This window comes from Rhinolophus sinicus, chromosome 11 (genome assembly GCF_057876585.1).
Source record: "Rhinolophus sinicus isolate RSI-liver-muscle chromosome 11, RSI-T2T, whole genome shotgun sequence".
In the NCBI taxonomy this organism is placed as follows: Eukaryota; Metazoa; Chordata; class Mammalia; order Chiroptera; family Rhinolophidae; genus Rhinolophus; species Rhinolophus sinicus.
In genome coordinates, this window is record NC_142511.1 from 698658 (window position 1) to 722465 (window position 23808).

The window sequence follows — 23808 nt, forward strand, 5'->3', positions numbered from 1 at the left end:
GAGGCCAGCGGGCGCCAGGCTCGCCCGCAGGAATCTGCTCAGAAACGCGCCTCTTCGGCAACCACCGCGCCGGCGGTCCGACATCCGGCCGCGGGGCCGCGACTCACTTCCGGCGAGAGCGCGAGCCCGCGGGCAGCCACCCGGCCCGAGCCCCGCGGAGCCGCGTTGGCGTCGGCGCGGGGGGCGGGGCCTCGGCGCGGGGGCGGGGCCTGCGCGGACGGCCGCCATTGGCCGGAGGAGGCGTGACGCGCAGGCCCCGCCCCTCAGGCCCGGCCGCCCGCGCTCGCGGCGCTGACGTGTCGCCGGGCGCTTCCTCCTCGGCGCCGCGGGCTGTAGCGGCGGCTGAGGGGCGGGCTGGCGGGCGGCGCTCCTCGGCCCGGCCCCCGGCCCAGCCCCCGGCTCCGCCGCCCGGCCCCCGCACCGCGGTATATATGCGGGACGCCGAGCCGGAGCCGGGTGGACGCCGTCGCGCCGAGGTTGGTGAGAGGCCCCCGCGGCCGCCGTCCCGGGGGGTCGGGGCTGAGCCGGGGGAGCGCGCGAGCGGACGCGGGCCCCGTGGCCGGTGGGGGACGTGGGCCGGGCCGGGGCCGCGCTGGGGCGGGTGAGGGCCCGCGGGGAGGAGCGGGCTGAGGCGTGTGCGGGGCGAGGGGTGTGTCACACGGCTGCAGAGGCGCCACGCGTGGATGGGGACGGGCCTGGCGACAGCGACGCCAGCTTGGGGGACCCGCGGGGGCAGGTGGCGCCGGGCTGCTGCGGGACGAGTCGGGGTGACCAGAGGAGGGAGATGCTGTGGGGACGTGGCAGCGGGACAAACCCCACGTGGCCTTGTCCGTGTGGCTCGTAGGGGGAACGGGGAGGGTTGGCGTGTGTGGCTCCCCGCGTGGGCCGAGCGGGACGGTCGCAGCCGGGCACACAGGCGCCGACACACGCTGTCCCGAGAGGGGTGTGCGGACCCCGCTGTGTCTGTGCGCGGGGCTTGGGCGGCCGGCAGGTGACACGCGCGTCCTCGCGTCGCGCTTGTGCTGAAGGACTTTCGGGTGGGATTCGCTGGGTGTGCGCGCAGGGTCCGCAGGAACCGACGGCGGCCCCACGGCCGCGCTGCCCTCGGTGCTGGCGCTCGCGGCGTGGCCCAGCCCCGGGGCTCAGAGCAACTAAGAGGCGCTGCGAACTTGGGGCGCAGAGATGGAGCCAGGAGACCAAAGGGGGGTAGAACCGGCTGCCGTGCAAGTTCTCCCAACGGCGGTGGTTAACGGTGCCCTGCGACCACGTTTGCCGGTGTTTCTGACGCTCGTGTGTCAGGCTGCGGGCGCGACCGCGTTCTGGCGTCATTTCTACAGCAGATCGTCAACCTTCCCAGACTTTGGGGTCAGAACAACAATCGTGGCCTGTTTGCCGTCTCCAGCCCGGCTCACGGGGACACACGTGCCCCTCGTGTCGGAATCAGTGGGGAAACGGCAGTTTCCGCGGCACGGAGGTGGTTACATCTGCCTTAGAAAACCATAGGAATATTACCCACGTCGGACACTCAACTGTGCCTGTCACCCGAGGAAGTTGACACGTTGTGTAATGACCACAGCTGCCCTTGCCAACCGTTGCCGACCACCAGTGGTCTAGGCTCAGGATTAGAGTTTATTTAACCTGCGAGTTGTCTTATTTGCATGGATTTATTTCCTCAAGCATCTGAAGGTACATAAGTGTCTGATGACCTTTTAGGGAAAGTTTGATTTACCGTGTTTCCCAGAAAATAAGACCTAGCCGACCATCAGCTCTGATGCATCTTTTGGAGCAGAAATTAATATAAAACCCGGTCTTTTTAAATATAAGACCAGGTATAATATATAATATATATATTATTAATATATATATTAATACGGGTCTTAATATTAATTTTTGCTCCAAAAGACGCATTAGAGCTGATGGTCCAGGTAGGTCTTATTTTCAGGGAAATGTGGTACATCTTAGAATAATAGTATGTTTTCATATGTGTTTGAGTAGGCAGAGCTATTTGCACTGCCCGCTCTTGTGTGAGGGTGTGTCAGAAAGGTCAGTTGTGTTATCTTCATGAGAAAATGTGCACACAGGGAGCTGAAATTATTTGCACAGGGTCCAACAGTGGGAGGGACCAAGGACTCAGCCTTCCTGCTGTCCAGTTACCTGGCTCCCTGCTGAGCGTCCCACTGTGCTATGCTCCCTTAAACCTGGGCAACACAGTGGTGTAGGTGATACCTTGCGAAAGACCCCGTTCCTTGGAAAACAGATTAATATAAACCTATCTCTCTCAGCTGCCCTTTTTTATATGACGTATTTTTTAAATTAAAAAATAATGGCCTCATAGGTCTTGAGACCTGCATCTACCAGTGGAAATGCCTTGGAACACCCGCGTGAGCCCAGGCTCAGTGTGCCGGCTTCTCTGCTTCTGTGTGTGTCTGTATCCCCCAGATGGTTGCACTGAGTCCATAACTTACATCTGCTGATGGCCTCTGAGCTCTAGACTGCATTTTGCTGTCTCATCAGCATTTCTGTTTGCATGTCTAACACACATGTGAGACTTAACGGGACCAAGAGTGGAGGTTGATTTCCTGCACTCTGCACACACATCCCTAGGTCTGTGCCTGTCCCGCATGTCCCCACCTCAGGACCTGGGACCACCTCTGGGAGTCATCTTTACTGGGCTCCACACTCCATGACCTAACCCTCTAGGTCCACTCTGGGAGCCCAGCTTCTCCGCGCTCTGAGCCACCATGGTCTTCTCTCCTCTGGACTATTTGGCGGCTCCCTAATGGCCTGCTGGCTTCCGCTTTGGCCTTCAGCACACAGCGGCGGAGGGACCCTTGGAAACCTAGATCAGACTGTGACTCTTCCCAGCTCCAAACCCCCCAACCCCAGAGTCCTTACCTTGGTCGGAAGGCCCTACTCATGTGGCCTCTGCTCACTTCTCCAGCCTCATTTCCAGTCACTCTTTGCTTTGGTCACTGGCTCCAGCTGCTCCAACCTTCATGCTGTCCCTCAAGCTCTCCCGGGGACGGCCACGCACCTGCCTGTGCTGGGGTTCCTGCACCGGCAGCCCCTCCCCCGGTGTTAGCGTCACGCAGGTGTGTCTGCAAGTGTCCCACAGGCCGGGCCAGGCCTCCCCCACTGCAGAGCCCGCCGGCCCCCTTTGCTTTTCAGCCCCTCAGCCCACTTTGCTCTTCACAGTGCTTGTCTTGTCACACTGCCCGGCTTTTTCTCTAACCGGCTGTCTCCCCCTCTGCAGTGTCGGCCTGCGTGTTGCTTTGCTCACTGCTGTGTCTCTGTCTCCTAGATAAGCCCCTGGCAGACAGGAGGTGCTCAGTAAATGTTTGTGGCATGAATGCATGGCACATGACAGTTAAACAGTTTTCCATCTTAAATTGTCTCTTCGTGTATCTTTGCCTAGTAAAAGGAGACTTAGCAGTGACCTGCTCACAGTGAGAAGGTGCTGCCATCATCTCTCATTACGCAGAACTGACAACAGCCTCACCCAGCGCCACTTGCCGCCAGCGCTGAATACTGTCCTGCCCCTTAAGCATGTATCACTTGAACCGTTTTTCATGCTGTCCCACTGGCTGCAGCTGAGGAGGGAGGTGCTGTTGGCTTTGATCTGCCATGACCTCGTGCTAGGAGGAGACGCGGCTGCGTCCTTGGCACCGACCTTTCCTGCCCTTCACGTCAGAGCTAAGCAGTTGCAGTGCCCTCCCTGCTGATTCTTCACAGGGACCTCCCTGCATGTATCCTCTACAGCTGATGTGGTGCCGTCCTCATCCTCGGGTTTAGTGCACCTGCAGTTGTCTTTAACGTGTTTTCCTGCTTCTCCTTGCCCCGCCTACAGTCTGTTTAGGCCACTGCTCCTTTCTTTCATCTCTCTGAAGCATGGTGACCGTGGCACTACCTGTTTAGAAACCTCTGTTGGCTTCCTGTTACTGTGCTGGTCTAGATGCCTCTGCCTAGCTCTCAGGTGGTTTAGCCCCACCTGAATCACCTCCGTGTTTCCCATCGTTCTGCACAAAACTTGCACTTCCTCACTGCTCTGAGTCCCACACCTGCCTGCAGGTGGCCACCAGCTGTGCCTGCCTCCTAATCTCATCTGTGTGACCTGCTCAGCCCCGGAGGCATAGCTGTGTGTGCTGCTCTGTGCATTTCACTTCTCTGTACGTGGCAAATAGGTTAAGTATTTCCTCATTCCCTTAGTTTCTGGTACTGTGCACGCTAACATTTGCTGTATTATCACAAATGCTCTTAAAAACACTTTCTCACCCATTGGCTGTGTCTATTGCTTATCCCTTTAGAGCCTAATTCTTAGTAAAGACACTGGACACGTTTTTATCACTTCTCTGCAGAAGTTGCTATTGAAACAAAGTGTATCTTTCATGATTATAGGTGGTCCTATCTTCTCGAGTTCTGTCATAGCCCGAATACAGCAGAGTCACTTCCATCATTAGAGACAAAAGGAGAACAGTTGGAATATTGAGCTGTGAGCTGTTCCCAGTGGGAGCTCAGTGGGCAGGGGATGGCACAGAGGTGACTAAATGTGGCAGCGTATGACTGGACTCAGCCTGCCTGGGCTCAGTCCCAGCACTGCCGACTTGCAGGAATGGCGGTAATCATCCTTATGTCGTCTGGTGGTTGACACTGAATGAGACCGTGTAGGCAAGGCCCCCAGTGCCATTCGTGTTGTCTTCCAGATGCTGCCACGCAAAGGCACAAGTGCCCAGCTTAACACCAAGTTTTTTAATGTACTCAACTTGGAGCAGGAAAATCCACCAGGTTTCCAGGGTGGACTCTGACCTGTTGTTGATTCCTTTTCTCGTGTAGGTTTGTGGCTGCCACCCTGTTTCCTTGAGGCGTGGCTGGCAGGGCACGATGAACGTCGCTGAGCTGCGCAGCAGGCTGTCCCAAGCCGGGCAGGCGCACGTGCTGCAGTTCTGGCCGGAGCTGCAGGAGGCCCAGCAGGTGGAGCTGTACGCAGAGCTGGAGGCCATGGACTTCGAGGAGCTGCACACCTTCTTCCAGAAGGCCACTGCGGAGTCCGGCCGGGCGCAGCGAGCCGGCGTGGACGCGCGCATGGAGCCTGTCCCTCGGGATGTGCTGGGCAGTGCCACCCGGGACCAGGACCAGCTCCAGGCCTGGGAAAGTGAAGGTACTGAGCCTGCGAATGTTTGTCCTCAAGTGTGTGAGGACACGCTGAGTGTGAGTCACTCATCTGGCACGAGTCCCATGCTGCCTTCTACCAGGGGGCCAATCAGAAAGTGACAGTTTAGCCGAGACCTCTGCAGTGTCTCCCACTGCTGGTCCCTCCATTCTCTTTCATCGCTGCCATCTCTGCTGCCTGATTCAAACGTCTTCTCACGCCTGCCTTAAATTGCGTCTAATCTCTTTCCTTTGTCAATTTTCATGCTCCTACTAGATATCTCTTCCTGAAGCACCAGTCCACTGTCTCCACTTATGCTGGAAAGGCTTAGACGGAAGCCTTCCCCCCCCTGGCCCCTGTCTCCATTTCCTACCCCCTGGGTTTCCACTCTCACTGTCCTGCACATGTTAGCCAGGCTGAGGAAGTCCCTTCGCCCTGAGCATTTCACTGTGGCCTTCCTGCCTCTGCTCACGCGTGTCCTAGGCCTGCTTGGGCCTTTGCTCCTCTCTCCCAGGTCACGGGGCCACCTGGTGAGGCCATGACCTGGGGCTGTGCCAGGCAGGTCCCTGCCCTGGGGGCGCTTGCACCCACTCTTTAAGCTGCACCAGCCACACCTGCCATTTGATCCATTACCTTGTCCTCAGTGTCCCAAGTTGGGGTCCTTCATCCGTGCTTTTCTTTCATCCCAACTTATAATAAGAGTTGTTGTGTTTGTCTGCAACGTGGCATCGTAAACTCGTCCAGGGCAGTCTGTGACCTGCTGGCTGCGTGTGTCACATGGCATTTAGAATAGGACTTTGGGTTATAAGTTGGTCGATAAATGTTTGTTGAATTGCCCCAACCCTTCTACTTCTAAAACATGTCATAAAATCTGTCCCCGTCACAAGTACTAGTGAAAGCTTTTGAGAATGGCAGGTAGGTCACCTGTAGCTTCTCTGGGGGAGTGAGGCGCTGTGGCCGTTCTCGTCCACTCCCCTCTGTGAGAAAAGGATGACCGAGTCCCGCGGGCCAGGCCCCTGGCTGCGTCTGTGTGCTCCTCGCAGACCGGGACCTGGGTCCTCGACCGTAGAATGAGAAGCTCTCCTTCCTTTTTAAACGTTACGTTATTGCACAAATAATACCGAACAACAGGACTAGAGAACCTGCCGTGACCTCATCAAATCGTCCTCGTTTGTTCTCGTTGCCACCGAGTACTTGATTAGATACATGTGTGCGTTCATCGTTCATCAATGTGCAGTGATACTGGAGATAGACTCTTAGCGCCTGTATTTGTGCCACACTATGGCTGTGTTCCGTTTGTTTTCCATTCTTTGGCACTCCCTGTTCCCCTCACCCCCCAACAAAGAAAGGTAACCACCATTATCAACTTTCTGTGTACCTCTCCGTCTCTTTCTCTGAGCTTACAGATTTACTGGGCTTCAGACGGTGTTGCAAAGAGCCGTAGGGGTTCCTCTCCCACAGCAACTGTCATGTAGGGAGGGGGAGCAGATTTCAGACAGGTAGGCGTCCAACCCTTCCATCTCCCCACTACAGGAGCAGATCTGCTTGCCTTGGTTTATGTATCTGATCTTTGCATGAGGTTTTATTTAAAAGGGGCTGGGGATTAAAACACATTGAAAATAACCGGGCAATCTTCCAGGAGGCCCCTTCAGCTCTGAAATGCTTGGCAGTGGTGACCCAGCTTCTTCCGTAGAGCAGGGCTCCGCACGACGCTGGAGAGGGTGGCCTCAGGTGGAGCCTTCTGGGTGAGCAGCTCTGGTGGTCCGGTGGCCCCTGCTGACGTTGGATTCATTAATCCTTCCTCCTTCACTGGGTTTCAGAAAGGCTGCTGCTCTAACCCAGACCTGTTCTTATTTTCGAGCATCCCTGCTGCCAGTATTTCTCCTTGCGACTTTATGAGGATGAAATCTTAGCATGAACTCTTACGGAAAGTCAGAGCGTTGACCTTGTGTAGCAGTGGGGACCATGAGCAACCATTAAAGGTTCCTGTAATCCAAGTTTTCCTCATGACCTTTATTAGTTGGTATCTGTGAAACTAGTCTACTTTTATGACTTTCTGTTTAAACTAAAGACTGCAACTACTACCAGCAATAGCACAGGAAGGTACAAAGCAAACATCCTTTTGGCTTACTGTCAAGGGAACAATGTTTGTGGCTTAAACAGCAGGGGTGGAGAGAGAGACTTTGTAACCAACGTTATATCCTTTTCACTCAGCCAGAAACTTCCATGTGTGTGCAAACTCATAACACAGTGAGGTCTTTGCAGTAAGTTATCAAAGGAAGGAGATGCCATTGGGAAGGTTAGGATGCTAGATTTCGGATAGTGGGAAGGTCCTGGTAATTGTATGAAAGTGTAATTATATATAATAACATGGACTAGTTTTAGGAGTTTTTTTAATTTATACACCTACGTGACTACCACTCTAATCAAAATATACAGCATTTCCATCATGTCACAGTTTCCTCGTGTCATTTTGCAGGCAGACCCCCAGCTCATTCGTGGGGTCTCAGAGCCAGGTGTCCTGACTTCCAAGCCTGTGCTGCACAGCTCCCCAGCCGAGGGGTTTTTCTTGACACTTACTGCGTGGTGGCTTGCCTAGACTGTTTGCATGCTTGCTGATTAATTTATTCTTGATTAATTTGTAGGCTGGCGGTAATTTAATAGCATTATCCTGAAGGCCAGATATCTTCTTTTGTCCTTTCTTTCTCCTGAGTCGCCACATCTGATAAGCAGTCAAGTACTTGTAACACATTTGTACCATCTCTTGGTCTTTGCCTGCCAGTATTATCAGAAAGAAAAGTACTTGTTCATTAAAGCGTATTATTCATTGTTTGGTGTTTGGTTGCATTATATAAACTTAATTTTTTGATAATAAAAATGTTTTTATTAACAAGCTAGTCCTCCGTGACTGCATGGGTTCTTTGTTCCTTATGCAGGTAGGGTGACTCTGCCGCTCTGTGTGTGTGTGTGTGTGATCCTAACGTGTAGAATTGTAGAGGTTTTGTGATACATGTGTTTCCTTTTCTAGGATTTTTCCAGATTTCTCAGAACAAAGTGGCAGTTCTTCTCCTAGCTGGTGGGCAGGGGACAAGACTCGGTGTTGCCTATCCCAAGGGCATGTATGATGTTGGTTTGCCATCCCATAAGACACTTTTTCAGATTCAAGCAGAGCGCATCCTGAAGCTGCAGCAGTTGGCTGAAAAATATCACGGCAACAAGTGTGTCATTCCATGGTAAGATATGTCTGTCTCCTTGTGGGGAGTGTCTGCACATATACTGGTTAAGACACCCCGAATGCTGTGTGCTTTATCCATAAGCAGGTGTGTTTCCTGGTGCTGACTTTCTTGGGAGCTGTAATCTACTGTGCATGTGAAAAGTACTAGTGTTACAGCTAGTAGGTGATCGCGCTAGCCTCATGAGCAGTATAGACTCACCTCCTTTTACGTCCCTCCTTGAGGACCTCTGGGAGCTTGTGCGTCTCAGTCTAGGAACTCATGTCCTGAAGTACCAGCTTATCTAGCACCCCCCCGCCCTCCCTCAGCTGAAAGCTCCGCTGGCTTCTGTGCTGTGGGCCAGACCTGGTTGTCAGCCAGCCAGCCTGCCGTGTTCTCAGGGCCGCCTCAGCCGCTCTTCTCTCCGAAGCACAAACAGTTATGGGAAACGCGACTCTGCGTTTTAGTTTTTGATTTCGCTCTTCAATCTCTCCCAGAGCAGCTTTGACCGTTAGCATGTTTGAGGGTGTGAGATCCCCCACGTCCTTGATCTTGTCACGTTAGCCCCAGATGACCAGCAAAGGCTCTACTGGCCTCTGTGTCCTGCCTGGTCCGAGCCCAGACTCCCTATCACTCGCCTGGACCTGGGTCACAAATGTCCCCGGGACGAGGCAGCTGTATATCCTCGGCTCCCCTCTGAAAGGGTCTCACTGTCTCGGATTTTAGTTATAATCCATGTTGCTCTGTAGCTCTGACACTTCTAAAGTGGGCTTTTTGCAATTTCCCAGCTTTCCTAGTGCTTCCCCACACAAGTATTGGCCTACTTGTGAACTACGTTTTTCCATCTTGATTCCTTTGGCGACTTTTGAGGGACATCTGTGTTCTAAGTGGCCAACATTCAACTTGCAGCCCTGGCCTCCCGCTGTCATCTTGGATTTCCTTCTCTCTCCTCACAACTCAGAATTTCTGTTATTTCTTAGGCAGAGAAGTTTAGCCACCTCTTTTGTCATCTTCTAAGTCACGCCAAGCCTTTTGTATCCAAAGTTCAAAATACCCAGGACAGTTTGTTAAGCAGACAGATACCTACTGTGGTGGGAAATTACACCAACTTTCTTCATTTATTCATCCAGCAGCTGCTAATTGTCAGCTTCTAGGTGCTGCCAAATAGATAAAATCCCCTCTTACGTGTAGTTCACAGCCTACGAAGGGCAAAGCTACTGCAGTTACTCATTGTGGTTTCAGATGGAACTCTTTTCTCCTTTGCCACATCGGCACAGAGCATAGTTGTGCTTCGATGATTTGAAGTGAAAGGTGAGCGGAGCCCAGATTCCATTTCAAAATTTTAGTAAAAGCCGTAAGAGACCATTAGAATGTATTGCAGTTACCCTTTTCTCCTTGTTCACTTAGAATGGGAATTTTTCACTTAAAATCTACTTTTTGTGGAGTTCTCAGATGATTACTGAGCTGCCTGTAGGCGCCCTTCAGGAGGCGTGTTCACTATTGCTCTGGAACATACGCAGTGCGTCAGGATGGGTGGAGGTAGTAGAAGGAACCCTCGGGGAGCAGCTACTGCCTGTGGCAGGAAAGGATGAGGGAAGTCAGTTGCTCACGGAGACATCGCCCGCTCGGGAAAAAGGCACGGCTTTTCTTGCCCTAATTCACACAGCGCAGTTGCTTAGGAGATGCACTTTTCTCTTGCCAGGTACATAATGACCAGTGGCAGAACGATGGAATCTACAGAGGAATTCTTCGCCAAGCACAAGTACTTTGGTTTAAGAAAAGAGAATGTAATCTTTTTTCAGCAGGGAATGCTGCCAGCCATGACTTTTGATGGGAAGATTATTCTGGAAGAGAAGCACAAGGTTTCTATGGCTCCAGGTTGGTGACTTGCTCATTGGTGGGGACCAGATATGGTAGTAACGTCAATCATTCAATTTTGATTTTCTTTTTTATGTGGTAATTTGGATATTAAAAAATTGATATTGAATTTTTTTTTTTTGCAATTTAGCGGTGATTTTAAAAAATGGAAACATTCATGGGTGACATGGATTTGCATTTATTGTCTTGTGGATGTGTGGCCTGGAGATAGATTGGAGCGGCATTCATAGTACCTCTTGTCTCTGCCTGGTGTTTTATGTACAGCAGTGTTCGTGGCTGCGTTGTTTATTGCAGTGAGAAAGGGGAAATTGGAGTTCATTTATAGTATTGCTTCTTAACTAGTATTAGAATCGTTGTTTGGAGACATTGGATGGCAGAGAAATCACTTTGGTAGGTTAAGTGAGAGCGCGAGAAGCACAAAGCTGCATGCGCGGTGCCATCAGGACCAGCGATCGGCACAAACCAGCCGTGCGTGTGTGTGTGCATTTGTGCACACGGCCGTGCCTTAGTGGCATCCCTAGAATCGGGCAGCGGACGCCTGTGTGGCCACATATGGTGACCCTGCGTGTGGTCCCAATTCTGAAGATGAGCGTGTTGACAGATTGAGATGTGTCTGAATCACTATTTGGAGGAAAGGCCAAAAGGAAGTGACCCTCAGCACTGACAGTGGTGCTCTCCACGTGCAGGCGTTTAGTTCTTCTTCACTCTTTTTCCTTCTGCTTCTTTCTGTTGAATCAATGGAAGAATTCACTATTCTTAGCTCTGTTTTGTGAAGCTGTCTGATTTTTTTCATTGTTTAAGCTATGGCTGAGGTTATTGATGGAAGTAGCACATTAGGCAGTACTAGAAATAGATGGGGAAAGAAGCAGCTTTTTCTTACGGTTAGTTTAAATCACCATAGGCTTTCATATTAATCTGTTTTTTTTAATAAATTATTGGTACAAATTGCTCATGTATCTTTATAGTTGAGATGGGAGAAACTGTCAGCATTAGGACTGTAATGCAAAGCCAGCTTGAGTCATACAGGTGTTAATAAAACTTGGACTGTCATGAAATAACCACTGCCTGATAAATAATTGTATTATATATTCCATAATATGCTACTGGCTGAATCGTGACAAGGGCTGAGTTCAGAAGGAAAGTCCGGGCTTTGGGGTGGCTTGTCCTGCAGTCCTCAGGGCGTTGTCTGGATTCTTAGGTGCAGTTTCCTCCCGAGTCACACAGTCCGATGTTCTGACACCGGAATCTCCTTCGGGCTGTTCTGTGCCTGTGGCCTGTGCTGACCGGCCTGTGGGTTCGCGCCATGTGGGTCCTGGCGCGCTGCTAAGGGGCTGTTTGATTTGCAGATGGGAACGGTGGTCTGTACCGGGCCCTGGCCGCCCAGAACATTGTGCAGGACATGGAGCGAAGGGGCGTGGGGTGCGTCCACGTCTACTGTGTGGACAACATCCTGGTGCGGGTGGCCGACCCCCGCTTCATCGGCTTCTGCGTTCAGAAAGGAGCGGACTGTGGGGCTAAGGTAAGGCCTTTCCCAGCGGCAGTGCAGCCCCACGTGGGCTTCCTCTGTCAGGACGCGCTCCAGCACACTGGCTGCACTGGGCGACCTGAGTGTTTCAGAACCACTCATCCCTCTAAGGTACTCAACTAACTAGCCCACACCCACTCTTTGCCTTAAATTGCACATTTGATTCTGGAAGGAATGTGTGCTTGTCCATCACAAGTCAGAGTCTAAAATGTGTGAGGGTGACGTGTGAGCCCTTGGGAAAGGTTTGTCCAGCACTAGGCCTGGGTGGGCCTATTCACCTGAGTTGCATTTGACCCGAGTCACCCACTTTCTTCCTCTGACGGAGTCACTGGAGTAGTAAGTACGGGAAATGGGGCGGAAATAGCACATTCAGATGTCAGCAAGGCATTGGGCAGGGTACCCGGGATAGTCTCGGGAGTGAGGTGGAAATAGGCGGACTGGGGATAAGGGTGGGTGAGGAGATTGGTAGTTGCTGGAAGGACCACAGACATACTGCTGTTAATGAAGAAGGAGGGAGGTTTGTGATGCCGTGTGTCCTTGGCATTGTTCTTCCTTTCAGCCGCTTTTTGGTTGTGCAGGTGATGCTAGAGGAGACATGCCTTTTTGGTCGTGAATGACACATCTGGTATATCTAGGACTCTAATAGCAAACATGAAAGACCCTAAACACACGTTGGAAGCCTTTAAAATATTAATGCAAGCATTACTTTCGTGAAAATCTATAAAGGCATCAATTCTGACCAAATCAAAGTATAACACAATCCTGATCAAAGTCCCAAATGAGATTATTTTGGGACATTTGGAGACAACATGATTGTAAAGTTTAGAGTAAACGTGTGACAATGGCCAGGAAAATGTCAAATAAGGAGGGAAGAGGGTTGGCGACAATCTGTCAGATATGAAAATGGAGTGTAAATGAAAAGTAACTAGGCGTGTAGTGCTGAAACCAGAGTGGAGTGATAGACTAATGGGACAGCATAGATTCCTGAGAAACACGTCCGTGTATGTCTAAGACTGTACTGTGTAAAACCACGGTGTTGCAAGTCAGTGGGGGAAGCGAATGAGACAACGAGCTAAAGGTAAAGTAAGATGTCTCTTTGAAATCTCACGCCCAAATCAGTTTCAAATAGATTACAAAGTTAAATATAAAAAAGCCACAGGATGTTAGCAGAAAGTATAGAATAATTTTGTAATATTGACGTGAAGGGAAGACCTTTCTGCCAAAAGCGAAAACCATGTAGGCGTCTGACAAAATGGAAATCCGACTACATATAAATTTGAAATATCTGGATTTAAAAAGAAGACCTGCCCTAAGAGACATCCCATAGCCTTGGTTGGAGATTTTCTATTACAAAAATGTCATTTCCCTCAAAATCTATATATGAATCTACTACAAAGTCATAGACGGAAACTGAAGTCTGAAATTTACCAGTACAAGATTTGAGAGATTCAGCTGTAGACCTACTAAGACTCCCCCTCAGTTGAAAATAGAAGAGTTGGTTTAGTTCGTCTCTTTAAGACCTCTGTGTGTCCCAGTCTCTCAGTTTCTGTCCTGTAAACAGATGCAGTAGAGACATGGATTGGACTGTAAGTAGCTACTAAGCTCTAAAAAACAAACAAAACAGTGTCTTTCTGACTTTGTTCCACTTGGTGTCATACTTTTTTCTAAAACAGAAACTGAAATGTCACTGTTCTGACTTCAGTACCGTTTTAAATTCTGCCTGACCAGAGAATGTTGACCCTGAAGGACCTCGGAAACCATCTGGCCCGCGCCTTTGGTCTCAGAACTGAGCCCCCGCCCCACCCCTCCCCCCTTGTCCTAAATCAGTTTAGGCTTGAGGCCCTTCGTCCCATTAGCCAGCCAGGATTAGAATTCATGTTTCATACTTGTCGTTTTAGTGGCACCACATTATAAAACCAGGCTCTGTGCAGTAACGATGTTTTTGCTGCTAGCTCAGAAACTTTGAATTGGTGTGCCAACTTCTCTGAGTGTACTGGTCGTGCAGAGATGCACGTGTAATCAGGCCCCCTTCTCCACGACCCGCGGGGCCCCCAGGACAAGTCGGCCTGTCTTCCTGCTTGGTTCTGTGTCTGGAATGTAACGCAGTGGTCATTAGTGGGTGAATAAATCACTACTCAGATGGAACCGACATGTGACCAGACTGGTGTGTTAGAACTTCTAGAAGTGTTAGGAACCATCTATATAACCTGTCCTCCCACCCTTTTTATTTTAAGAAATCAAGATATTAAAAAATATTTTTAAATGCTCCTATGTTCGGGAGTGATTCACAGTGTGGTAGTAGAATTCTTTCAGTGCTTTTTAAAATAAGCTCCTGTCTTGGTGAATTAAGTTTTCTAATGGAGTGAGAGCCTTGAGAAAAGACTGATGAGTGCAGTGGTTTGCAAAGGACAAAGCTGAACCGAGCGGGGGCCATGGTGAGTTAAAGATCATTCTGTAAGCCGTTGCAGTCACTTGGGGGGTTTGTGAGCGCAGCTTTCAGGAGCTAGCTTGCGGAACCTAGAGCAGCCCTCTTCCTTTATCCTGTCTTTTCTGAGTCGTATAAACGGACCTCCAAGTCTACGCAGTTTACAGGTGCTTTCTTTTGTCACCTAGACTTTTATAATATGTGGAAGTTAATAGTTGTCACAGAAGTAAACCCTCCCCAGCAGATTGACACTTGGCAGATGTACAATGTGAATACGCTTATTTTTATTTTCCATGACTGACCGGGAGCAGGGCATGTAGAGGTGACTTGAAAGTAAACCTTGTGTATGTTTTTGCTTTTTTGAAAACTTGGGGACGAGAGGAATTGATTGCGAATTCCCTGGTCGTAGACCCACACGGCAGAGTCCGGAGAGAGAGGGGCTGCTGGGCTGCTAGACTAGAACTGCAGAGAGGCCCACAGCTGGTTTAAAGCGTGTGGCTGTGGACTGTTTCCCTCCAGTTTCATCCCTGTCCTTGGGAGAAAGTTTCTTTTCCTTGAGTACTGGGCTCCTGTCTGGGGGCGCACAGTGACACTACACAGCAGCCTTACAGAGGAGCGCTGGCCTGCGGCCTCCTGGGCTGGCCTGTGGCCGTGTCCACGAGGCTCGAGCCGCTGCCACAGCCTGGAAGCCGCTGCTGGCTGTGTTCATTTTAAGCGATCAGTTGCTGAAGAAAGTTTTAACTTGATGGAGACGATTTCACGTAGATTTAAGTAGGCTTTTCACACTGGGCACAGATTTTTCAAAATCTCGGAAGCAGAGCAAACAAAACAATATCTTCAAACACTTACTGTTTGATTCTTCTGTTGGACATGGTCTCATGTGATTCTTGGCCTTCTGTTACTGCACTGCATACGCTCTTTCACTGTTTTCTTCTAAACAGTTGAAGCAAGTTGTGTGAGATTGGGGTGCTGGGGTAGCAGAAGCACCTGTGAGGTCTTTAAAAACTTGAATGCTCTTACGTTTTCCCTCTGCCTTTTTGATTTACACCTTTCTCTCAGCCCCCCGTTAGCCCAGACCCGTTGATAGATGATCAAATCACTGTTTTCCAAACGTTTTTAAAGCACAGGCTCGCTTCCTTCAAACAAAACCTAGCGTGCAAACCAGATAACACGGGTGGGCTTTTCTGTCTGATGGTGGAGTGGGAGCCCGGGGACCCGCCTGCTCTGCTCCCTGGCCACACCGAGTCCCTGCAGAGCCAGAGGTCGCTGTATTCGTGAAGAAAGGGGAGAAACATCCTCTTCAGATGAAATGGTGGTTTGGACAATAGAAAGTGAGAGGCAAATGCCTGATATTTTTGTCTTGTGAATCCCAGAGAAATTTCATTTCCTTTATTCTGAAAGTAGTTGAAGTGTGGTGAAGGATCCATGAAATTATAAAATAGGAGGCGTTGGGGGGATATAGACTCCTCATCTATTAATAATTGCTCCCCGTCCAGGCCATGCCTCTGGGCTCTGTGTCTCATGGACTTTCTACCCCACGGTTCAGTCAGGTGATAAACAGGAAGGAGGCGATTTACCTGATTTCCAGCTGGGAAGTAGTATTTCACAGAGTGTAAAGATGGATGGGTGGTGGCCTAACATTAAAGACTGCTCTTGACTTGAGGCCTTAGAGACGGGCAGGCAGGGCTGTGACTGGCCTTGGCAGTGGCCGATGGCCAGCACAGCGCTCATTGTTCTCACTGTCCTGTGTGTCTGGCGGCAGGTGGTGGAGAAGACGAACCCCACGGAGCCTGTGGGCGTGGTGTGCCGCGTGGACGGCGTGTACCAGGTGGTGGAGTACAGCGAGATCGCCCTGGCCACGGCGCAGAGGCGCGGCCCCGACGGCCGGCTGCAGTTCAGCGCCGGCAACATCGCCAACCACTTCTTCACCGTGCCGTTCCTGAGAGACGTGGTCAAGTACGCGGGGCTGAGGGCGGTTCCTTAGCGTCAGGCAGAGTCAGTCACGCAGCAGGGTTCCCCTTCTGTCCTGGGGGCCACCTTCACCCATGGCAGTGTGTCAGGGGCGGTGTCACCAGGCAGATTCGTGGGGCCCGTCCCCAGTGTGCGGGTTGTGTGGTGTGCCCCCTTTCCCAGCCTCCCCTCCCTGCAGCTGTGCTGGGCCTGCTGAGGCAACGTTCAGCCAGTGAGACACCCTGTTTGCTGCAGCTGGAAACAGGCACAGATGTCTCCACTGCCACACTGAGCCTGAGTTTCTGGGGGTTGATATAAGCCACCGGCAGTTTTAAGGAGCTGCTCCCATGATTTAAAGCAGTGGTTCCCAGACGCATCTCCAGGAAGCAGTGCGTTAGCGTGAAGAGAAGGACCCTGAGGGAGACCTGGATGGAAACCAGCAGGGTAGTGCCCCCGAGGGAAAACGAGCCGTTGTATCCCTCAGATTGTAACCTGGAGGACGTCCTCACGTCCGCTTCTCCACCTGATCGCTGCTAGGCATTCGAGGTGACTGTTTCCAAAGTCACTCAGCTTCACTGTAGAGTAGCAACTCCAGTTCCCAAGTATTTCCTGTCCACGCCGCTGTTTGTAGCTGTGTCCATTCATCCATAGCAGCTAGTAACCCTCATCTTTCCTTCTCAGACGTCATGGGTCTCAGTTGGGAAAGTTGGGCAAAGAGTAAAACGTTCTATAAAAGACATGGGAGTTCTGGGAGAGACACTGGTGTGAGCAGCGTGTGTGGACGTCTTCACTCGATTGTTTAATGAAAGGAACAGGAAAATCTGTCCGTCTGCTGTTAGATTCGAACTGAAACTCGCCGAGTGCTCTTTGCTTTCAGGACGGAGCCCTGAGTCTTGGTGGTGCAGCGTCGGCTCCTGGGGTTTCCGTTTGGAAACTGACTCTCTCGCTCTTGCTCTCGCTCTCGCTCAGGGTGCATGAGCCCCAGTTACTGCACCACGTGGCTCAGAAGAAGATCCCATGTGTGGGTCCCCAGGGGCAGCGGGTCAAGCCAGACAAGCCGAACGGGATAAAGATGGAGAAGTTCGTCTTTGACATCTTCCAGTTTGCCAAGTACGTTTCACCCCATGCAGAGCCTCTGAGGACACTTCCCCGCAGGCCCGTAGCTCACTGGCTCTCCTTAAACTGCTGTCACGTAACTGGGCCGAGAGACTAGAAAGGTTAGGCTGGGCTGGCCCATGCGTGTGCGGTGCCTTACAGACCTGGGAGGATGTGTGTTTGCATCACACCGCTCTCTGTGAGGAGCACACTTGGTGTGGAGACGTGTGTCTCAGAATTTGACCAGCATGGAAACGCAGAAGATAAACCAGCTGTTGAAGATTAATCTTCCCATGTGCATTTCTAAATCATCTTTTTTTTTTTTCAGAACAGATGCTAATGTGGTCTTTTGCATTAAAATTTCTGGTCTTTCTGACTTCAAGTGTGTTAGAGTTGGGGGTGGAAGTGCTCTCTCACCTGCATGGGGGAAGAGCTCGGACCTTCTTTAGCGCAGGCCAAGCATTCCCTCTTTCACGTCCATTTGCAGGGGGGCTGAGGGAGCGAGCCTGCCATTGCAGAGCCAGGCTTAGCTGCGGAGCCAGGACTCATGTGTGGGTGCAGTCTGTTTTGTAACCAGTGTCTGCGGTTCCGCTCTAGGAAGTTTGTGGTGTATGAAGTGTTGCGGGAAGATGAGTTCTCCCCGCTGAAGAACGCGGACAGCCAGAACGGCAAGGACAACCCCACGACCGCCAGGCACGCGCTCATGTCCCTGCATCACTGCTGGGTGCTCAACGCGGGCGGCCACTTCATCGACGAAAACGGCTCGCGTCTGCCAGCCATTCCCCGGTAAGCCCGCAGCTCCCAGTGTGGCCGCTTCCTGGGCTTCTCTTGCTGGCTCCCTCCTCCGCGCTCTGCTGTGCTCCTGGGTGGTTTTCACAGAGGCGGGGCACTGACATGGGCAGCTCCTGACGCGAGCTTGTCACAGCCATGGCCAGGAGAGTGCTGGCTTCACCACCTCGTAAGCAGGAGTCTCTTCGATGCCTCTTGGTTTTCGGCTCCATCTCCTCTGAGTCAGTGAAACGGCTGGTCCTAAGTGATGGTCCAAGGGCCTTCTTTTGGGGTGCCTTGTGGTTTGAGCCCGCCAGCGGCACACTGTGCCACGGGCAGGAGCCGGGGTCACTGCCCATGTGTGTGGCCTCACCGTTAGTGCCGTCTGTGACACCTCAAGTCCCGCTACCCGCACGCTGTCTACCAGACACAGCGTCACTGAGGGAGGTGCCAGGAAGGGACGGGAGTGTCACGTATATCCCCTGATACTCAAGCTTTAGAAATGTTCTGGGATTTTACAGGTTAAAAGAGGGTGGTTATAGCACTTTTAGCCAAACTTTGGATTTTATGATAAAGCCTAGAACTCCCCCATCTAAATCATTTGATGTTTCTGTACATGAGTGAAACCACTCTGCTGAGGGAGAAGACGGCTGACTGGAGAAAATGCACGAAAGCACCAGACTGCCCTGGTGTTGGAGCCAGGCTCTGGGGCTGACTGCTCTGTACTGTTTTTGCAGCAGGAGCGGTGGTGAGCTGACTCACTGTCCAGGGCCACTTTCAGGCTCTGCCGTGTCAGCAAGCTTGCTTGTGGCATGTCACACTGTCCTCATGCTTCATCTTTCGCCACTGAGTTTGTTTGTTTGTTTTGACCGCTTGGATTGCCTTTGCCAGTTTATAATTTACCATAAATACATGCCTTTCCGTCAGATGTATTTTGCAATTCCACATCACTGTTACTGTTTGGTTTGTTTCCATTCCCATTAATGCTTATTTATTCCCACATAGCAGTGCTGCCAATGGACAGTCAGAGAGCATCACAGCGGGTGTCAATTACAAGTAAATATCCCAGCCGCCTGCGGTGCATGGTGACGGCTGTGCTTCTCTGGTACTAACTGGCCCGGTAGCTTAGTGCTCTGCCTGTTGGTGGTGTGGGGGTGGACAGATGAAGCTTTGGTGGGGGTGTACCGCTTACTTGGTGGCAGGTCTCTGTCTGGATGACACTAACTCAGAATCTCAGTGAATGCTGGAGACGGGAGCATGCTTACTAAGAATCTGACCACAGGGCTCTGAGCCTGCAGCGACACTTTGCAAGTGAGACCTAGAGCAGGTCACAGCCAGGAAGCGACTTTGGATCCCAAGTCACCTGTCAGCATAGCTTAATAGGCCAAGGTAGTGTTCTGTAGGTGTGTCTTACTGAGCTGGGTGTGTGCTCTCAGTGGGAAGGCTCGTAATGCGGCGGAAACTGTTCTTTTGATTATTCTCGTGCTCGTGGCTCCCCTGTTGGTCTCTGGGTATTAGTCTAGTCAGCTCTCCTGCTCCTGAAGAAAGTCTCTGTCTGAACGGCAAATCGTTTTTAGTGGGAGCAGCATGTGCCCTCTCCTTTGGGTGTGGACAGAGCCTGCAGAAGCTGCCGACTTGGTGGCGAAGGAGACAGCTCCTGTTCTTGTTCCAGATTAAACATGGTTGGGTGTCGTGTGCGTCCTAAGTGAGATAACGGGACGCGTACGGGGCAAAGGGGCTGGAGGCGGGAGGTGCCACAGGAAGGCCATTTCATCTGTGTGTGTTTTCGTCTCTGCCTGTAGAGACAGGTCCCATGCTGTCACTGGTTCTGGGCTGTGGCCCTGGACGACAGGAAGGGGACTCACATCTGGCTGGCTTCTTCCAGGAGCCACAGACGACTGTCGCCCCTCATGCCATGGGCCCTGGGATGCAGACACATCCTTTGCCATTTTCTGTCCTGTTCATCGTTTTGAATGTGTGGAAGCAAGCTGCTTTTATGATCTAAGAAATAAAATTTGACCCTAAATTTCCTTCTCATTGAACCATCGCTTCTAACGTGAAAAGTGAAAGTTTCTTAATTTACACCCCGAAACAGCCTCCAGCTATGTCAGTTAAAATACAAAACATTTAAACAGTTCTTGCTGAAGTTCTTTTAGTACTTTTCTCCCACTTACTTCATTTTAGCCATTTGCAGAATAATTAAACTGAAATCAAAGTTTGTCCCCAAATGGGGTCATGGACATAGAAACGGTTCCTGCTGAAATCAGGGCGCCCTCAGAGAGTGGAGAAACTACCTAGACGTGAGAAGTGGAAAGGGGGGAGGAGATCGCCTGGGGATATCCTGAAAGAATGGAAACAAGATGCTGAGTTTTGACAAAACGACGTTGTTTTTGTTTTTCACCCACTGAACAGTGTCAGCTGCAGAAGTAAGCAGGCTAACAAACCAGGCCGTGGTGGTGTCAGGCCAGTTTGTCTGTCTTCTGACACTGAACGTCTGGCGATGGGAGCGCCTGTCTTTCCTTCTCCAGGGATCTGGCGTTGTTCCTTAAAGCCGACTTTCCTCATTTCCTGGGGGGTCTTTGTGGTATAGAAGGAAGGATACTCAGGCCAGCTGTGTGTTCCTGGGGTTTAAAACCACATCCTGGTCCTGGCCCCCCAAATCGCTCAGGGCTCCTGGTGGGGCGGGCTCTGTACCATCTTAGCAGTGGGGTGGACTTCATTTTCCCGCTTGGTCTAATAGGACTCTGAGCTTCCCTAGGGGGTCTGACCAGATCTCTTGAGCTCTGCTGATAAAACCTGACACATCTGGGAAGATGTGCACCCCATCTTTTAAGGCACCTTTTTCTCCGCATCGGTCTGTCATACGTTAACTTTCACAGGCCTGCAGGTGCTGCTAGCAGCTTACACAAGATAAAGAAGTCATTTCTTACAGCCTGTTGGGGGGTTCACAGTGCACGTACATGAAAGTCACGTGACCTCATCAGGCAGTGTGTGTGTGTGTGTGTTAAATGTGTGGAATAAGTGATGATGACCCAGGAGGCAGTGGCTTAGCAGGTGTCTGCCACATGTATGATTTTTGTATCGTAAATGAATGAGGGCAGTCAGGATGAACTAGTGGTCACGGGAAGGCTGGGGCTTGGCTAACCCTTAGAGGATGGGTATGATTTGGACAGCCAGAGGGGCCGTAGTGGGGAAGGAGTTGGGATGAACCAGAGAGAGTGTGACTGCCCTGGTGTGAGTGGGAAGCAGCAGGACAAGTCCGTTGGAGCGGGACATGCATAGAGCACCGTGAAGACCGCTAGATGGTTCTGTTTAGAGGAAGGCTGGACATGGCTGAGCTCAGGAACCCCTGGTTTACTGACTCTGCTGTCACTTCCGGCACGGCGAAGGGGAGCTCTGGTTTGAGACTGCAAGAGCCTGGAGGTTAGTGTGCCTGTGTCCTGTTGGTAAACTTGTTGAAATGTGAGAGGCTCAGTGGCCTAAGGACTTCAGATGTGTTTTGAAGACCATTTGTTGGCTTGTGTGTTAGGTCCTTTAGGACCAGATGGCAGGTGGCTGAAACGTTGACCATGAACTGGCGGAAGCCTGGGCATGGGTGCATCTGCCTGAGCTCTTCTTGGGGGAGAGGATAGGAGCCCTTGGGAACACTGAGTAGATCTGCTAATCTAGGAGATTTGAGGTACAGAAAAACATGTCTGGGAAGTAACTGACCTTGAGAACAGCACTGAACTGCCCGGGAGAGCTGTCTGCAGTGAAGGGATGCTTATGTGTGCTGTCCAGTTGGGTGGTCATTAGCTATTTGTGGCTACAGAACACTGGAGATGAGGTTATTCTGACTAAGGAACTGAATTTTAAAATTATAACTCATGTTAAAATGGGAATGAAGTCTAATGCCACACGTGGCCAGTGGCTCCTGTGTTGGGGCTGCAGCAGCACCTCGCTGTCAGGACCAGCCAAGTGTGGAGGGTTCAGGGCACCTCGCCACACGCCTGAGCGTAGTGTATCTTCAGCAGGTGGTCCGTCCTCTATCACGTGGACACTTGGAAAGGACCGCACTGCGATGGCTGTTGGGGTAACTGTGTCAGTGTGGGCGAGGTGCTAACCCCTGGCACCTGCCCCGGACAGTGTCCTTCTGACCATGTCAAGTTCACGGGCACTTAATCCTCAGGGAGTCAGTGATCCAGGGCCGGGGTGTCGGAGCAGGAGCATTCTGTGGTCAGCAAGCTTCTCAGAGGGGAGCGCGCTCTGTGCTGTCGCTCTGGCAAGTGACATGGGAAGCAGAGTCCTTACCACGTTTGGTTTTTCCCTCAGCTTGAAGGACGCCAATGATGTGCCGATCCAGTGTGAGATCTCCCCCCTCGTCTCCTACGCCGGAGAGGTGAGTGCACTTTGTGTTCCCTGCTTTCTAATGGCGGGCTTCTGGTGGTGGTAGTGCTGCGCTTAGAGAAGACGGAGGGCTTCCGGTGGCCCTTCCCCGAGGAGCCCCTCAGGGGGACGAGCCCCTCTGAGGGATGAGCACGGCTGGGGGACGAGCCCCTCTGGGGGATGAGCCCAAAGGGTGCATCCGCCCTGAATCCTTTTCCCTGAGAATTGCTGTTACGGCTTTGCATCTGTCCCAGAAGTGGGTTACGTAGCACAAACAGAATCTTTACTGTTCAGTGCTTTTCACCTATACGTGCAATGCAATGGGCTTTTAAAATAACATGAAACAGCCTTGTTTTTTAGATAAATCATCTGACTCTTTTTAGCGCAATATGATTTTTCCTCTCAGAGAGTCTATTTTGTTCATAGACTTAGTGCTCGTTACACCTTTAAGGCCCGGGAGTGAGGGTCCCCACTCTTCTCATAGGGGATCTATTCTCTGGAGACCGCGCTCAGCGTGCTCAGTTCTGGCAGCAGAGGCCGCGCCCGCGCAGTTAGTTGTGCTGCTGCTGCTGCTGCTGCTGCTGCTGCTGCTGCTGCTGCTGCTGCTGCTGCTGGTTGTAGGGGGAATGAGGGTCATCTGCTGACTTCAGAGTTACAGCATCATCAGAAGAGTTTTACTGCTTTTTAGTGTTTGTTTTGTGCTGTCATAAGTAGGTCATTCAGCCCAGGTTAGAATAAATAGGTTTCTATCGACTTAAATTCTGCGTCTCAGCGCGACTTCTGGCACCCATGCTTTAAATCATTGTTACCGCCACTGAGTCCAGCCGTGCGTGGCTCGTGCTCGCCAGTTTCCTAACGGTGTTTCATTTCACCCCTTCTCGTAGGGAATAGAAAGTTACGTGGCAGGTAAAGAATTCCACGCACCTTTAATCATCGACGAGAATGGAGTCCATGAGCTGGTGAAGAACGGCCTATGAGCCCGGCCCCCAGCTGCGCACCGTCAGGATGGGGTCTGGTTTTCATAGACCCCCTGCGACCCCCAGGCCGCCTCCTGGAGCATCAGGCAGAGCACCCACAGGCTCCGTGTGCTCGTTGACCTTCGTAATGACCGTGGCCCCCAACATCCAAGTGACTGGACTTCAGGAAGCATTTTTACAGTTCTCAGCTCATCGAAGGTCTTATTTATATTTTTCAATTGTATAATTCTTTCCCAAACCAACGAACATTTCCCACAGCGTGGGTAGTCGGGTGTGCGCCACCCCTTTCCTCGGAGCTGCAAGCAGTCGTTCTCAGAGCTGGACATACGCGGTAATCACATGCCGTTGTGCGTGTGGGAAGGTTTCTATGGTACTAGAAGTTTGTTTTATTTTATCAAAAAGTAAACTTTTTCAAGAAAATAATTGGATAGTAAAATAAACTTTTCTTCTTGTCTCTGGAGTGTCAT

The 23808-nt window shown here is 51.3% G+C and overlaps 1 protein-coding gene across 3 annotated transcripts; it reads left to right on the forward strand.

Moving 5' to 3' along the window:
• Positions 1 to 281: 281 nt before the first annotated feature.
• UAP1 (UDP-N-acetylglucosamine pyrophosphorylase 1) lies at positions 282 to 23801 on the forward strand. Of its 3 annotated transcripts, none has more exons than XM_074322061.2 (11): positions 282 to 476; positions 4831 to 5155; positions 8175 to 8379; positions 10061 to 10236; positions 11583 to 11755; positions 15949 to 16142; positions 17106 to 17246; positions 17829 to 18017; positions 19005 to 19055; positions 22311 to 22377; positions 23249 to 23801. In XM_074322061.2, the coding sequence occupies exons 1-11, from the start codon at positions 432 to 434 to the stop codon at positions 23339 to 23341; spliced, it is 1659 nt and encodes a 552-aa protein (XP_074178162.2). In that variant the 5' UTR covers positions 282 to 431; the 3' UTR covers positions 23342 to 23801. The 3 variants fall into 3 exon arrangements, with proteins under 3 accessions (XP_074178162.2, XP_074178163.2, XP_074178164.2); XM_074322062.2 differs by having other exon boundaries at positions 19008 to 19055; XM_074322063.2 differs by lacking the exon at positions 19005 to 19055.
• The last annotated feature ends 7 nt before the right edge of the window (positions 23802 to 23808 follow it).